Below are 13,800 nucleotides of genomic sequence, written 5' to 3' on the forward strand. Positions count from 1 at the left end.
TTACTCAGTACTTGAAGAGACGTTTTACCAAATACTTTTTACTTTTACTGGAGTAAGAATACGTTGAAGTAATTCTGCTCTTACTTCAGTATAATGTTCTCTACCCCCCTCTGCTGGTGACTCAGACAACCGGCAGCTAATCTGAATGTTTTTGTTTCTGCTGCAGGGAAAACCAGGGAAGACGGGATTACCGGGAGAACTGGGACAACCGGTAAACACTACAGTCTTTATTTTAACTGCTGAAGTGAACTTCAGGTTTAGATCTAAGTTTGTGTTTTAAATTAAACCATAAATGACAGAACAAACGTCTTCCGATCAGAAGAAAAGGAATCTTTTACTCTCATGATTCGATTCAAACTTCCTCATCAGTCTTGACCTCCCAGTTCGAACAGAGAACGAACCGGGAACCGTCCAGGATCGTTCAGTCTGTATTTCATTTCCTGCTGCTCAGATCAGAACAGATGGAGACATTAAAGTGTCTTTTCCACATTTATTAGGTTTTAAACCTTAATCTCAGTGAATCACTTCCTCCCTGATCCTCCATTTTGTTTTAACGAAGCGTCACAGAGAGCGCCACCTTTCTGCAGACAGCCTCCATCACGTTTCAGGTTCTATCCAGGAGTTTTTAACCATCTTATAGTTTTTGAGGTTATTTAGTGAAAAATTGTTGAAAAACCAAAAACGATGTAAATCCTCACAGCGTTGGATAAACGCTCCGTTAAAATGTCAGCATCACCTTCTGACCAATCACAACTCTCCTTCTTATGCTGTTTTATCTGCAGATTTTTTATTTAACTTCTCAGTTATTTCAGTAATATAATGAATGTGTGAATAATTCGCTGCAGCTAAACGTGTAAATAAATTAAACTTTCCAGAGATTTGTGCCAGAGGGAACGGTGTACAGCTTCATCTTGTGAACTTTGACCTCTGTGAGGCTCCTGTCCAGCTCGGTATTCCTGGGAACTCAGTAAAAACCCAAATTGGCTGCTAATTGTTCTGCGGTTCAGTAAAACCGGGTCAACAGAACTTAAACATTTCCAGCCGATTCAGACGTTCTGAGTTTGGTTTGTGTGCAGGGCGACCCCGGAGACTTCGGCTTCATCGGCCCGCCCGGTGTCGACGGCGCCGCGGTGAGTTGATCAGATCTACAGGCTCAGATCCGCTCTGCGGCTCAGTTCACCTGGTTGTGTTGTTTCAACCTCTAGGGAGAAAAAGGCAACCGAGGGCCCCCAGGTCCCCCAGGAGAGGTGAGTGATCAGCTGAGAGGAAATGTTTCTGTCAGGTTGGCGGTTCGTCGCGTCGGACTGAAGGAACAGAGGGTCAGGAGGAACCAGGAATCGTCCAGGGGGAACTGGGAACCGTCTAGGGGGGACAGTCCAGGGGGAACCGTCCAGGGGGAACCAGGAACCGTCCAGGGGGGACAGTCCAGGGGGAACTGGGAACCGTCTAGAGGGGACAGTCCAGGGGGAACTGGGAACCGTCTAGAGGGGACAGTCCAGGGGGAACCGGGAACCGTCTAGGGGGGACAGTCCAGGGGGAACCGTCCAGGGGGAACCAGGAACCGTCCAGGAGGAACCAGGAACCGTCCAGGGGGGACAGTCCAGGGGGAACCGTCCAGGGGGAACCAGGAACCGTCCAGGAGGAACCAGGAACCGTCCAGGGGAAACCAGGAACCGTCCAGGGGGGACAGTCCAGGGGGAACCAGGAACCGTCCAGGAGGAACCAGGAACCGTCCAGGGGAAACCAGGAACCGTCCAGGGGGGACAGTCCAGGGGGAACCGGGAACCGTCCAGGGGGAATCGGGAACCGTCTAGGGGGGACAGTCCAGGGGGAACCGTCCAGGGGGAACCAGGAACCGTCCAGGAGGAACCAGGAACCGTCCAGGGGAAACCAGGAACCGTCCAGGGGGGACAGTCCAGGGGGAACCGGGAACCGTCTAGGGGGACAGTCCAGGGGGGACAGTCCAGGGGGAACCGGGAACCGTCCAGGGGCACTGGGAACCGTCGAGGAGGAACGACTGACATTCTGCTGCTGGACTGACCAGCAAACTCTGCTTGTGTTTTTATTAGACCGTCTTTAATCACAAATTGGTGAAGGGCCAGCGAGGTCTCCCCGGGCCCCTGGGACCTGCCGGGGTCCCCGGGATTCAAGGTATCTACATTTTAATTCATTCATATGGCTCAGAGGATTGAAAATAAATATTAAAGTTGCTTCTGTAATAATCAGCTTGATTTAATTCACTGTTTACTCAAAACGAGACATTTTAGAAAATAAAACTAAACTATCCGAACATGTAAATCAGTTGCATCCAAAATCATCCCAGTTATTAAACAATGAGTCGCTGACTTGCAGCATTAACTCCTCCTGACCAGCAGAGGGCAACAGTGGGGAGGAAAAACTCCCCTTTAACAGGAATAAACCTCCAGCAGAACCAGAACCAGAACCAGAACCTGGCCCGGTGTGAACGGCCGTCTGCCTCCACTGACTGCAGGTTTCAGACAGGAGCTCTGATCCAGGAGAACGTTCTGTGTTAGAGTTAATGGCAGCTGGAGCCCGTTACTTTGTCTAGGACAGAGATGGGTTGAACATTTCAGAACCGAGCCGCTGGAGGAGAACGTTGAGCTGTCAGCCAGTTTCCCTCCTGCAGGAAAGAATCGCAGCTAAACAGAGAAACCGAAAGCAGATCAGACGTTTATCTGCCTCTGTGTGTCTCCCATGGTCTCTATTGAATGATGGGAGTTGTGTGTCATGAGTGCATCAGTGAATTAACTCACAGAAACGTCTCTGATCTGTCGCAGGTCTGATCGGGTTCCCAGGACTGAAGGGCGAGTCGGGTACAATTCACTGAGTTCCTGTTGAACCTTAAACTGATCCAAACATGATTCATAGCTGATGTTTCATTAACTGACCGGATCCTTTCTGACCTGTTTGACCTGGACTGAATGTAGAAATTCAGTTTTTATGATTTAACTCGTATTTTCAAGGTAAGAAAACCCAACTGACTTATTGAAACTTGTTGTATTTTGACCAAAAATAAGTCCAGATGACTCAGTGAAGTAAGTTATGAACACTTAAATCTATCCAAGGATTTCATTACCATTGCTTCTCTCTAAATCCAAGAACTGGCCTGGAGTTAGACTTTCACATTATGCGCTGATGAGACCTGGATTTTCCTCTATAGACTCGACCCACTTGAGTTTTTCCAATCGGTTCTGTTTGGATGTGGCTCTAGCCCAGGGCTGGACAGCTCCAGGCCTGGAGGGCCGGTTTCCTGCAACTTTTAGATGTGTCTCTACTTCAACACACCTGAGTCAAATAATGAGGTCGTTAGCAGGACTCAGGAGAACCTGACTGCACTGAGGAGGAGATTCAGCTGTTGAATCCAGGTGTGTTGGACCAGGGAGACGTCTAAGAGCTGCAGGACTCCGGCCCTCCAGGACCAGGATTGCCCACCCCTGGTCTAGCCGGTTCTTCCACAGTCTGCCTCAGCCAGATTTGTCTCTATTTGCAAATCCTGCGCGGTTCCTCCAGGTTTTCTGGAACCACCTTGGTGTGGCAGTGGCGTAAGCATTTTGATTGGCAGAAGGATGAATTTAATTGGTTGGTGGATTCCTCCTCGACTGCCAGCAGTTCCACCAATCCAAGATGAAACTGTAGCTGGAAATCAATAACACCATGCCTGAACCCAGAGGTCCAAATCTCACCTGGAAGAGGCAACCTGCAACATATGCATATAGTGAGTTCAGAGAAGCTGACCGACCAACGGTTCAAACGGGACACGGCGTCATGTCCAGCCCGTGTTCCCACCGTACGCCATGGTACCACCAATGGAGGCTCCCGGCTTGGTTAGAGTCGAACCAGGCGTCAGCCGGGTAGAGCAGTACCAGACGGTGGACAGAGGCCTCAGTAGAGGAGGACTGGTAACGGTGCATAGTGGGCCAACGCTGCCACACCGTCCTTCATTTGATCTGAATGGACACGAGCAAGATTGCCTGACCCGGTTGGGCGCCTCGCCCGTTTCTCCATCAGAGCAAACACCAGCAGCTGTAGTCTAGCCGCTGGTCTTCCCACGATTGGTTGCATCGACCCTCAACCGGATCAGCTTAGTTTGCAAGCATCCCGCCATAAAATCTGACCTTTGCGCAGACGAATCTGGTGGAGCTCCGATTTGAGTACGCCCTGAGTGAAGTACGCCCGAATCGGTGGGCAACTTTCCTCTGCAGACTTGAAGTTGGACTTGTCAGTAAGAGACCAGAACTTTGTCTGGTCTCTTACTGACAAAGTAAGAGACCATCTGATCCAATGCAATCAGAGCTGCATTGGATTGGATCATTGGTTTTTAATCTCTCTGTTCCAACACGTGTGTCCTTGAAGGCGAGGCCTCCAATGGACCGCCAGGTTCTCGTGGTCCAACTGGCTCAGATGGTCCCAAAGGGGAACCAGGACCGCCGGGCCTGGTGGTTACCGGACCGCCAGGATTGACCGGAGCCCCAGGACCTCTTGGACTTCAGGGAGAGCCAGGAGAGCCTGGAATACCAAGTACACCGACGTTCTTCTTTGGTTTTGGTTTTTAGGCTGATTTTGTTTTCAAGCCATTGAAAGAAAATTGGTAATTGTTTTATGAAACATAAATCTGCCTCCCAACAGTTTAAACTTTGTCATTTTGTCCTCAGACGTGGACATCGTAGGACGGGGTCTTCCCGGTATGAAAGGTTCAAAAGGCTCTCAAGGCCCTGCGGGGGACACAGGGATGGTTGGGGAAAAGGGTGAGCAGATTTCAGATTTATTAGTCCAGATGGGCCGTTGATGCTTCAGCTGCAGAATGTAACCTGTGTTTCCTCAGGTCAGAAAGGGGAGGTTTGTACAGACTGCTGTTTTCAGCCTTGCCGTCCTGGACCTGAGGGACCACCAGGGGCGCCAGGTCAGAACGGGTTGCCAGGTAAGAAGGATTCCAGTCTTTCCACCTGGTTATTCAGGCAGCAGCTTTTTTGTTTTTATCCGCCTGGAGAAGCTCCAGAGTGTAGAAATCAAACGCACCCCTCTGTCACCTGGCTCCAGGTGCAGCTGGGTCTCCAGGACCAGCAGGTAATAAAGGCTTCAAAGGAGCCGCAGGCCCACCTGGAGCACAGGTGAGTTCTGATCTGACGCTTGGCGTTCAGACTCATAACATTTAATGCAACAGAGTTTTACAGCCACACTGGGATTTCTCTTTGTAAGAATGACGTTTTGATAATAAAGTTGTAAAATTATGAGAATAAATGAGTTTTAATGTAAAAGTGTTGACAGTTATTAAAACCACTCAGGACCTTCATGTGGTTTTTCTACTGAATAAACTCAAAGTCCCGCTGCTGAAAATGACTTCAGCTGTTAAAATATGAAATATTTCTTTATTTGTAAAACTGACATCAAAGCAGAACTTCACAACATGCTCATTTTTATTTTTAATTATTTTTTGTGTTGAATTTTGCATAAAATTACTTCATTCTACTAACATTAGGATTATATTCCAGTAATATTTCGTCTTTATTCTTATAAAATTGGAACTTTAATCTGGGAATATTATAACTTTATTCATATTATCACAATTTTTTTATTTGAGTTTATTACTGTGACATTGTTAATGTGATATTTTGACCTTTTTCTTATATTATTTTGATTTTATTCTCGTAATATTAGAGTTGTTTGTAATATTACAATTTTATTCAGATAATTTGACAAGAGATTTTGTTCTCATTATGACTTTATTCTCGTAAAATAACTTGATTCTCAGGGACCAAGTTATTTGGTAATAAATATGAATAAATATGAGTTTATTCAGGTGTTACTGCAGCATTATTCTCATATTTTTATCTGTTTTGTGTATTTTGATCTTATGACTTTAATATTACAACTTTAGTTTTAGAATGTTTAGAATATTATGACTTTATTATCGGACGTTTTTCTTGTATTACAACTTTGTTCAGGTGATATTATGACATGTCTTATGATTTTATTCTCCTATTATCACTTTATTCTCGTAATATTGCAACTTTATTCTCTTATTGTTATTCAGGTGATGTTATGACTTTATTTTTAGATTTTTGCTTTATTTGTGGATTATTTTGACGTTATTCTTGTGGACAGTAAAACATTCCTCAGTTTGGCTCTGATCCTGTCGTATTTTACCGTGGGATGAATGAATCTCCAGCCTGTTTGCCTGTTTCCTCTCAGGGGCCCCAGGGGTTCCCGGGGCCCCCGGGTTCCCCAGGGCCTCCCGGCGAGCCGGGCTTAAACCCCGCGCCGGGGCAGAAGGGGGAGGCCGGGGCCTGGGGCGGTGCGGGGCCCCAGGGAGAGGCGGGGCAGGACGGGTTCCCAGGACCGCCGGGTCCCAAAGGCGAAATGGGAGAGAAAGGAAACCCGGTGAGTACCGGAACCGGACCGGACCGAGCCATGTTTTCACTACCGAGACCAGAAGACAGAGAAAAATAAATGTTTCTTTTCTAAAATACTGAATTATTTAATACTTTTTTAAAGAGACGTGGATTTTTATTAATTTTTGCAAAGGCAAACAAAGTGGATATTTCATCTGACAACATTTTAACATTCATCAATCATCCAGACGTATTTATGGTTCCAACTCCTTTAAATCTGAGGTTTCCCCCACAGCCCTGCTCCAATCTTCTTGATTAAGACAAATTTATTTAAAAACACAAACAGCTTCATAAGTTTGGTCAAACCTGGAAAACCGTAAATCTGTTCAGTCACAGCAGTTTGGAGTAAAACACGAACATAAAGGATAAACTGTAGCAAACCTTTAGACGACTCAGAGCCGTTAGTTATTCTAACCATGATGTAAAATGGCTCAGAGCACAAAGCATAGAACTAGACTGAGTAGATCTAGTGTTCAGTATTGGACCGATTATAGACATTAATATCAGATCAATAGATGGCTGATATTGAACCTACAATATTTTTAGTGTTTGATTTGTTTTGTGTTCATCACTAAAACTGATGGTTGTAAGAAACCATCTACTCTGTTGTCATGGTAACAGTTGTGATTCCTTCGTCCAGGGGCGTCAAGGGTCAAAAGGTCACCGGGGCCCGCTTGGCCCCCGTGGTGCCAGAGGAGCGACGGGGCCACCGGGCCCACCGGGTCGCAACCATGTGGGTCGTCCGGGACCGACGGGGCCCAAAGGAGCCAATGGCTACATGGGAGATCGTGGAGCACCGGGCCCTAGAGGTCAGTCCGTCAGGAGGGGCCTGGACCGGAACCGGGCCGAGAGCGAAGGCTGACTGCTCTGCTTGTTTCAGGAGAGAAAGGCTCTAAGGGGAACATCCAGAACATTCCAGGAGATCCAGGACCGAAAGGCTGCAGAGGACGGCCGGGGGAACCCGGACGTGAAGGTAAGCGACGGATCCACTCTTTGGTTCTGGTTCTGGTTTTATTTCCTGCTTCACTCAGGCAGCCATCTTACCTCTGAAGACTGAAGAAACACAAACAGATTCTTAAAACGAACGTCCACAAGCATTTATTTATGAGATTAAAGTACTTCAACCATTTTCATAGACAATGTTATAATTCAGTTCTGATCTGCTTCTGTTCTGGTCCGGTTCTGTTCTTCCATGTTGTCTCTTTCTCCTTCGGTCCCAGGTGAGACCGGACTGCGGGGTTTCCCAGGACAGCCTGGTCCAAAAGGTCAAAAGGGCTGTGACGGTTCCTCTCAAAAGGGTAACCGGGGCAACATGGGGTCAAAAGGTCAGATCCAGAACACCGCTCGTTAGCTTCTCAGCATTTATTCAGAACCAAAACAGAACCTTCAATAAACGTCCTTCTGCCATCAGGAGACAAGGGGTCCAGAGGAGAGCCAGGGTTCCCTTGTTATGGCATGAAGGGGCGAGCGGGGCCGCCCGGACCCCCGGGGCCCATTGGCCCAAAGGTAGAGGAAGATCCAAACGTCCAGAACCAACAGTTTGAGTCCGTTTCCATTTTCTCTGGAATATCAGACAAAATGGAGCCAAACAGAACAGAGACGAGTTAGACTGAACTGTTCACTACTGACTGAACTGTTCACTACTGACTGAACTGTTCACTACTGACTGAACTGTTCACTGCTGACTGAACTGTTCACTACTGACTGAACTGTTCACTACTGACTGAACTGTTCACTGACTGACTGAACTGTTCACTGCTGACTGAACTGTTCACTTCACTATTGACTGAACTGTTCACTACTGACTGAACTGTTCACTGACTGACTGAACTGTTCACTAGTGACTGAACTGTTCACTACTGACTGAACTGTTCACTGACTGACTGAACTGTTCACTACTGACTGAACTGTTCACTACTGACTGAACTGTTCACTGACTGACTGAACTGTTCACTACTGACTAAACTGTTCACTACTGACTGAACTGTTCACTACTGACTGAACTGTTCACTGCTGACTGAACTGTTCACTGACTGACTGAACTGTTCACTACTGACTGAACTGTTCACTGACTGACTGAACTGTTCACTGCTGACTGAACTGTTCACTTCACTACTGACTGAACTGTTCACTTCACTACTGACTGAACTGTTCACTTCACTATTGACTGAACTGTTCACTACTGACTGAACTGTTCACTGACTGACTGAACTGTTCACTACTGACTGAACTGTTCACTACTGACTGAACTGTTCACTACTGACTGAACTGTTCACTACTGACTGAACTGTTCACTGACTGACTGAACTGTTCACTACTGACTGAACTGTTCACTACTGACTGAACTGTTCACTGACTGACTGAACTGTTCACTACTGACTGAACTGTTCACTGACTGACTGAACTGTTCACTACTGACTGAACTGTTCACTGACTGACTGAACTGTTCACTACTGACTGAACTGTTCACTACTGACTGAACTGTTCACTGACTGACTGAACTGTTCACTACTGACTGAACTGTTCACTACTGACTGAACTGTTCACTGACTGACTGAACTGTTCACTACTGACTGAACTGTTCACTGACTGACTGAACTGTTCACTGCTGACTGAACTGTTCACTTCACTACTGACTGAACTGTTCACTTCACTACTGACTGAACTGTTCACTTCACTATTGACTGAACTGTTCACTACTGACTGAACTGTTCACTGACTGACTGAACTGTTCTCTACTGACTGAACTGTTCACTGACTGACTGAACTGTTCACTTCACTACTGACTGAACTGTTCACTACTGACTGAACTGTTCACTACTGACTGAACTGTTCTCTACTGACTGAACTGTTCTCTACTGACTGACTGAACTGTTCACTTCACTACTGACTGAACTGTTCACTACTGACTGAACTGTTCTCTACTGACTGAACTGTTTTCATAAACTGAACATCTTCCTCTAATTAGCGACTTACTGAACTAGTCATTTTGACTCGTTTCCCTGCTCTGTGTGGTGAAAGGGGAACAGAGGCTTTGGGTGGCCGGGTGAGGCGGGTAAACTGGGCCCTCCGGGGCAGGATGCCTGTGACGGACCTCCAGGCGATCCAGGACCGCCGGGACGGCCGGGAGTTCAGGGACCTGCAGGACAAGATGGCCGCCCGGGGCCCAAAGGTAGCAGGACGCTCAGCCATCAAACTGTCCATCACCAGCAGAAATGACCAAAGTTCAGCTTTTATTCAGGTCCCACTAGGAACTCTGCCTCATGATTTTCTAAATAAATGTTTAAATGAGCCTGAAAAGATAATATATATAGTTGGATAATGTAGTACATTTATCAACTTTATGTTATTTTAGAAATGAATCAATAGCAAGCAGCTGATTAATTTATTTCTGCTTTAAAGAAAAGCAGAAACGAACTGGATAGTTTGACAGGTCAGCTTCTAAACCAACGTTATCATGGTTAACTAAAACTTACTAAATAACCAAAAGTGAAATTCAGAGAACGTTTTTACTGAACTAAATAAAAACTGATTACTGGGGAAAAACAGCAGCTAACTGGAACAATATCCTGAAGAAACAGACATAACTTTGTTTTCATGTTCAATAATCTATTTATTATCAAACTGTGGCAGTGACCGTTTCCCTCCGCAGACGGTTTACGTCAGAAGTCAGCGGTTTACGGCGCTGCGTTCCCCTGGCGGCTACGCAGTCAGCTGGTTGCTCAACAATAACTGAATCATTATTTGGTTTCTTCTGTCCAGTATTTGTTTCCCACCTGCTGTAAACATAATCCCAATACTTTCACCTTTTTGAATTCTGAACCGGTTCTGGTTCTAGAACCAGAACCAGCCTTTCTGCGGCTGGCTGAAGGAAAACTGAACTGGTCTGAAATCTCCTTCAGGTCACCGTGGCGTTGATGGGGAAGCCGGCTCCACGGGTCCGCCTGGGCCCTGTGTCCCCGGACCTCCAGGACCTCCAGGACCGCGAGGTCTGGCGGGTCCAATTGGACCCACAGGTAAATAAAATCAGACGAAAGTGGAGCTGTTAGATGGATTCTGTCTCTTTGAGATCACAACGTGTTCACACCGCACCGTCTGCAGGAGCGAAGGGGCCGCCGGGTCTGAAGGGAGATCCTGGGACCCACTGCTCCAGAGTCCCCGGGCCCAGAGGGCCCCCAGGGCCACCGGGACCTGATGGAGGCCCAGGGCCGGCTGGGGAGGTGGGACCCAAAGGCTGGAGAGGGAATCCGGGAGACCCTGGGGGACCAGGTGAGACACTAGTCACATGGTTGGCTGTAGCACCAACATTTGGACTTTTGTTGAGGATTTCTTGTGTTCTCTGGGTTTTTGGTGTCAATAGTTTCTATTGAAAGATGAAGGAAAGGAGCCTTGTCTCTATGTTTGTTTTTTAGGGCTAAGAGGAGACATGGGTGTCCCAGGGCCGATGGGGCGTCCCGGAAATGACGGACCGCCTGGGACCTGCGGGGATCCGGGACCAAAAGGTTTTATTAGAGAGTGGCTGGATCAGGTTTCATCTTGTAACTGTTTCTCTCTGAACCCTCATCATTTGTCTCTTAGGTCAGAAGGGTCAAGATGGTTCAAGAGGTTCTGAGGGACCTCCAGGAGAGCCAGGGGACAAAGGGGAAACTGGACCAAAAGGGTTCCCAACAGTCATTACCACAACGGGGGATCCCGGAGACCCTGGACTTCCAGGTGTTGTATTATCTCGCATAGTGGCCGCGCCATTTTGGTAGGCAAGAGCAGCACAAAGCTCTTGCCTACCAAACCATGAACTAGATGATCTTTTTGTTGGCTTCCAGACCAACAAAAAGAAAGTAAATCCACACTCTTGACCAATGTGTCAGTGAAATGTAAATCAACAAAATGCTGCAGACTCCTTCAGATCACAGTGGCTGAACAAGCCAAGAAGAGACATTTATCCGAACAATCGAGGAAGCATGGTGAAGACCTACAAGAAAGGAGGAATAATTGGCTTTTTGAGAATATATAGTTCATGTGTGTTTGAGCCGCTGTGCTCTGTTTACTCCCCCTACAGGCTCTAATGAGTATTACATCCCAAGACCAGATCCAACAAGGGCCTGAAAGCCTGAGGCTTCATCTGGTGCTCTGCTGCCTTTCTCTAGCGCTCACTGGACAAGAGGCAACATACACCAGCAACTCTGAAACAGCAGCAACTCTGAAACAGCAGCAACTCTGAAACACCAGCAACTCTGAAACAGCAGCAACTCTGAAACACCAGCAACTACATCAGTTTTCTCCACCTGGTCCTCAGCCCCCCTGCTCTGCATGTTTTAGATGAGCCTCTGTTCCAGAACAGCTGATCCAAATGACTGCAGGACCATCAGGAGCTGCAGATCCTGTTAATCACCCAGAGATACAATCCAGGTGGCAGAAGGGAAACACCTGAAACATGGAGGACAGGGAGGCTGAGGACCAGGATGAGAAACGCTGGGCTATGGCAACGTGTCACCAGACCCAGATGAGTGAGTCAATAATCAACCAACCAGCAGCAGGGTTCTGGACCAGCAGGGTTCTGGACCAGCAGGGTTCTGGACCAGCAGGGTTCTGGACCAGCTGCAGGGTTCTGGACCAGCTGCAGGGTTCTGGACCAGCTGCGGGGTTCTGGACCAGATGCAGGGTTCTGGACCAGCTGCAGGGTTCTGGACCAGCTGCAGGGTTCTGGACCAGCAGGGTTCTGGACCAGCAGGGTTCTGGACCAGCAGGGTTCTGGAGCAGCAGCAGGGTTCTGGAGCAGCAGCAGGGTTCTGGAGCAGCAGCAGGGTTCTGGAGCAGCAGGGTTCTGGACCAGCTGCAGGGTTCTGGACCAGCTGCAGGGTTCTGGACCAGCAGGGTTCTGGACCAGCTGCAGGGTTCTGGACCAGCTGCAGGGTTCTGGACCAGATGCAGGGTTCTGGACCAGATGCAGGGTTCTGGACCAGATGCAGGGTTCTGGACCAGCAGGGTTCTGGAGCAGCAGCAGGGTTCTGGAGCAGCAGGGTTCTGGACCAGCTGCAGGGTTCTGGACCAGCAGGGTTCTGGACCAGCAGGGTTCTGGACCAGCAGGGTTCTGGACCAGCAGGGTTCTGGGTCGTTGGTCTGTCAGTCTGACCTGCTGCAGGAATCAAAGCCACTAAATCCTGGATGAGCTTCTCTGGTCGGAGACTTTAGTCTCTGGTCCTTAAATGTCCTGCAGCTGATAGAAGAACCACTGAGGAACCGGCTTCATGTGGCTCTGAAGGTTCAGGTCAGAGGTCAGCCTGATCTCTGGTTTCTACCTGGAGTAACTGAAGCTGTTCTGACTCTAGATTTATAACTCTAGATGGTTCCTCTTTGGGTTCAGAGATAATAACTTGGGTTAAACTAAAGGACTCAGGATGAGTTTGGTCACGAATCTCCACTGACTGATTAGAAGAAATACGTTAGCAGCTCAGAAAGATCCCTGAGATCTGTTTCTGGAGTATTAATTCTCTGTTTACTTCCTGATTCTTGTTCAGGACCCAGAGGTCTCACTGGGGAAAAAGGAGAAGGAGGCCCCCCAGGGAACCGAGGGCCAAGGGGCATGGATGGAAAACGTGGAGGGCCGGGGCCGCCAGGTAAACATGTGGCTGCGCTGTGCGGTCTGAGCGAAGCAGTGGAGGTCGTTTCCCTGGTTTTATTGAAGGTAATGAAATGTTTCATGTCTCTGGGTGTCAGGACGTCCTGGAGATCCAGGTAGAGATGGAGAGAGAGGTCCTTGTGGTTACACTGGACCCCCCGGGGACAAGGGACGCACTGGCAGACCAGGTAAACGTTTACGCCACCAAAGATCCGACGGCAGGAAATAAGTCAGAAATGACAACGAACTCCAGGATAACTGCGTCAGTTTCAGCTCCTCCGATGTTTTCTTCAGGTGATCCAGGTGAAAAAGGTGCAAAGGGAACCAATGGGGTCCCTGGTTCAGATGGAGGGCCAGGGAACCCCGGAGATAAGGGACTTAAAGGAGAAGCCGGTTTTGGACGGGGAGGTAAAGGCTGTAAAGGAATGAAGGTACAGCACAGAAAAACACCCACTGTGTCCCGTACATGACATTTGATCCGGTTCTGGTGGATTGGTCCAAACACAAAGCCAACCCGGACCCGGCTGCAAGATCAGCGCTTAGTTCTGTTCTGTCTGTCGCCTGGTACCTTCAACGGTTTACAGCAAACAACCAAGCATACGCTGACTGCGAACGTCGATCCATCCAAACTATATTTAATAAACAAAAATCAGGTGTTCCACAAAAATGTCAGACTGATCCGCCACTCTGACCAAACGAAAACCGAACGTCTCATTGGATTTATTCTACGTAGAAACAGATTCTGAAATAAACCGTTTCCCTCAATAATAAAAT

At 47.9% G+C, this 13,800-nt stretch overlaps 1 protein-coding gene across 1 annotated transcript in view; it reads left to right on the forward strand.

Annotated features, from left to right (window-relative positions):
• col4a3 (collagen, type IV, alpha 3) overlaps positions 1 to 13,800 on the forward strand; it is a 41,630-nt gene that overhangs the window by 16,946 nt on the left and 10,884 nt on the right. The window contains exons 16-37 of the mRNA XM_088011533.1: positions 167 to 211; positions 1,077 to 1,130; positions 1,206 to 1,247; positions 2,070 to 2,151; positions 2,799 to 2,834; positions 4,375 to 4,539; positions 4,674 to 4,766; positions 4,844 to 4,939; positions 5,059 to 5,129; positions 6,211 to 6,399; positions 7,051 to 7,219; positions 7,291 to 7,383; positions 7,631 to 7,735; positions 7,822 to 7,916; positions 9,432 to 9,582; positions 10,313 to 10,426; positions 10,512 to 10,679; positions 10,823 to 10,912; positions 10,989 to 11,123; positions 12,926 to 13,024; positions 13,125 to 13,214; positions 13,321 to 13,457. Of these exons, the coding sequence (XP_087867659.1) occupies positions 167 to 211; positions 1,077 to 1,130; positions 1,206 to 1,247; positions 2,070 to 2,151; positions 2,799 to 2,834; positions 4,375 to 4,539; positions 4,674 to 4,766; positions 4,844 to 4,939; positions 5,059 to 5,129; positions 6,211 to 6,399; positions 7,051 to 7,219; positions 7,291 to 7,383; positions 7,631 to 7,735; positions 7,822 to 7,916; positions 9,432 to 9,582; positions 10,313 to 10,426; positions 10,512 to 10,679; positions 10,823 to 10,912; positions 10,989 to 11,123; positions 12,926 to 13,024; positions 13,125 to 13,214; positions 13,321 to 13,457 (2,319 nt within the window). The remainder of the gene's footprint in view (positions 1 to 166; positions 212 to 1,076; positions 1,131 to 1,205; positions 1,248 to 2,069; positions 2,152 to 2,798; positions 2,835 to 4,374; positions 4,540 to 4,673; positions 4,767 to 4,843; positions 4,940 to 5,058; positions 5,130 to 6,210; positions 6,400 to 7,050; positions 7,220 to 7,290; positions 7,384 to 7,630; positions 7,736 to 7,821; positions 7,917 to 9,431; positions 9,583 to 10,312; positions 10,427 to 10,511; positions 10,680 to 10,822; positions 10,913 to 10,988; positions 11,124 to 12,925; positions 13,025 to 13,124; positions 13,215 to 13,320; positions 13,458 to 13,800) is intronic.

Source organism: Poecilia mexicana, unplaced genomic scaffold, assembly GCF_051168715.1.
Source record: "Poecilia mexicana isolate PSO_F unplaced genomic scaffold, ASM5116871v1 scaffold_13, whole genome shotgun sequence".
NCBI classification, from domain to species: Eukaryota; Metazoa; Chordata; class Actinopteri; order Cyprinodontiformes; family Poeciliidae; genus Poecilia; species Poecilia mexicana.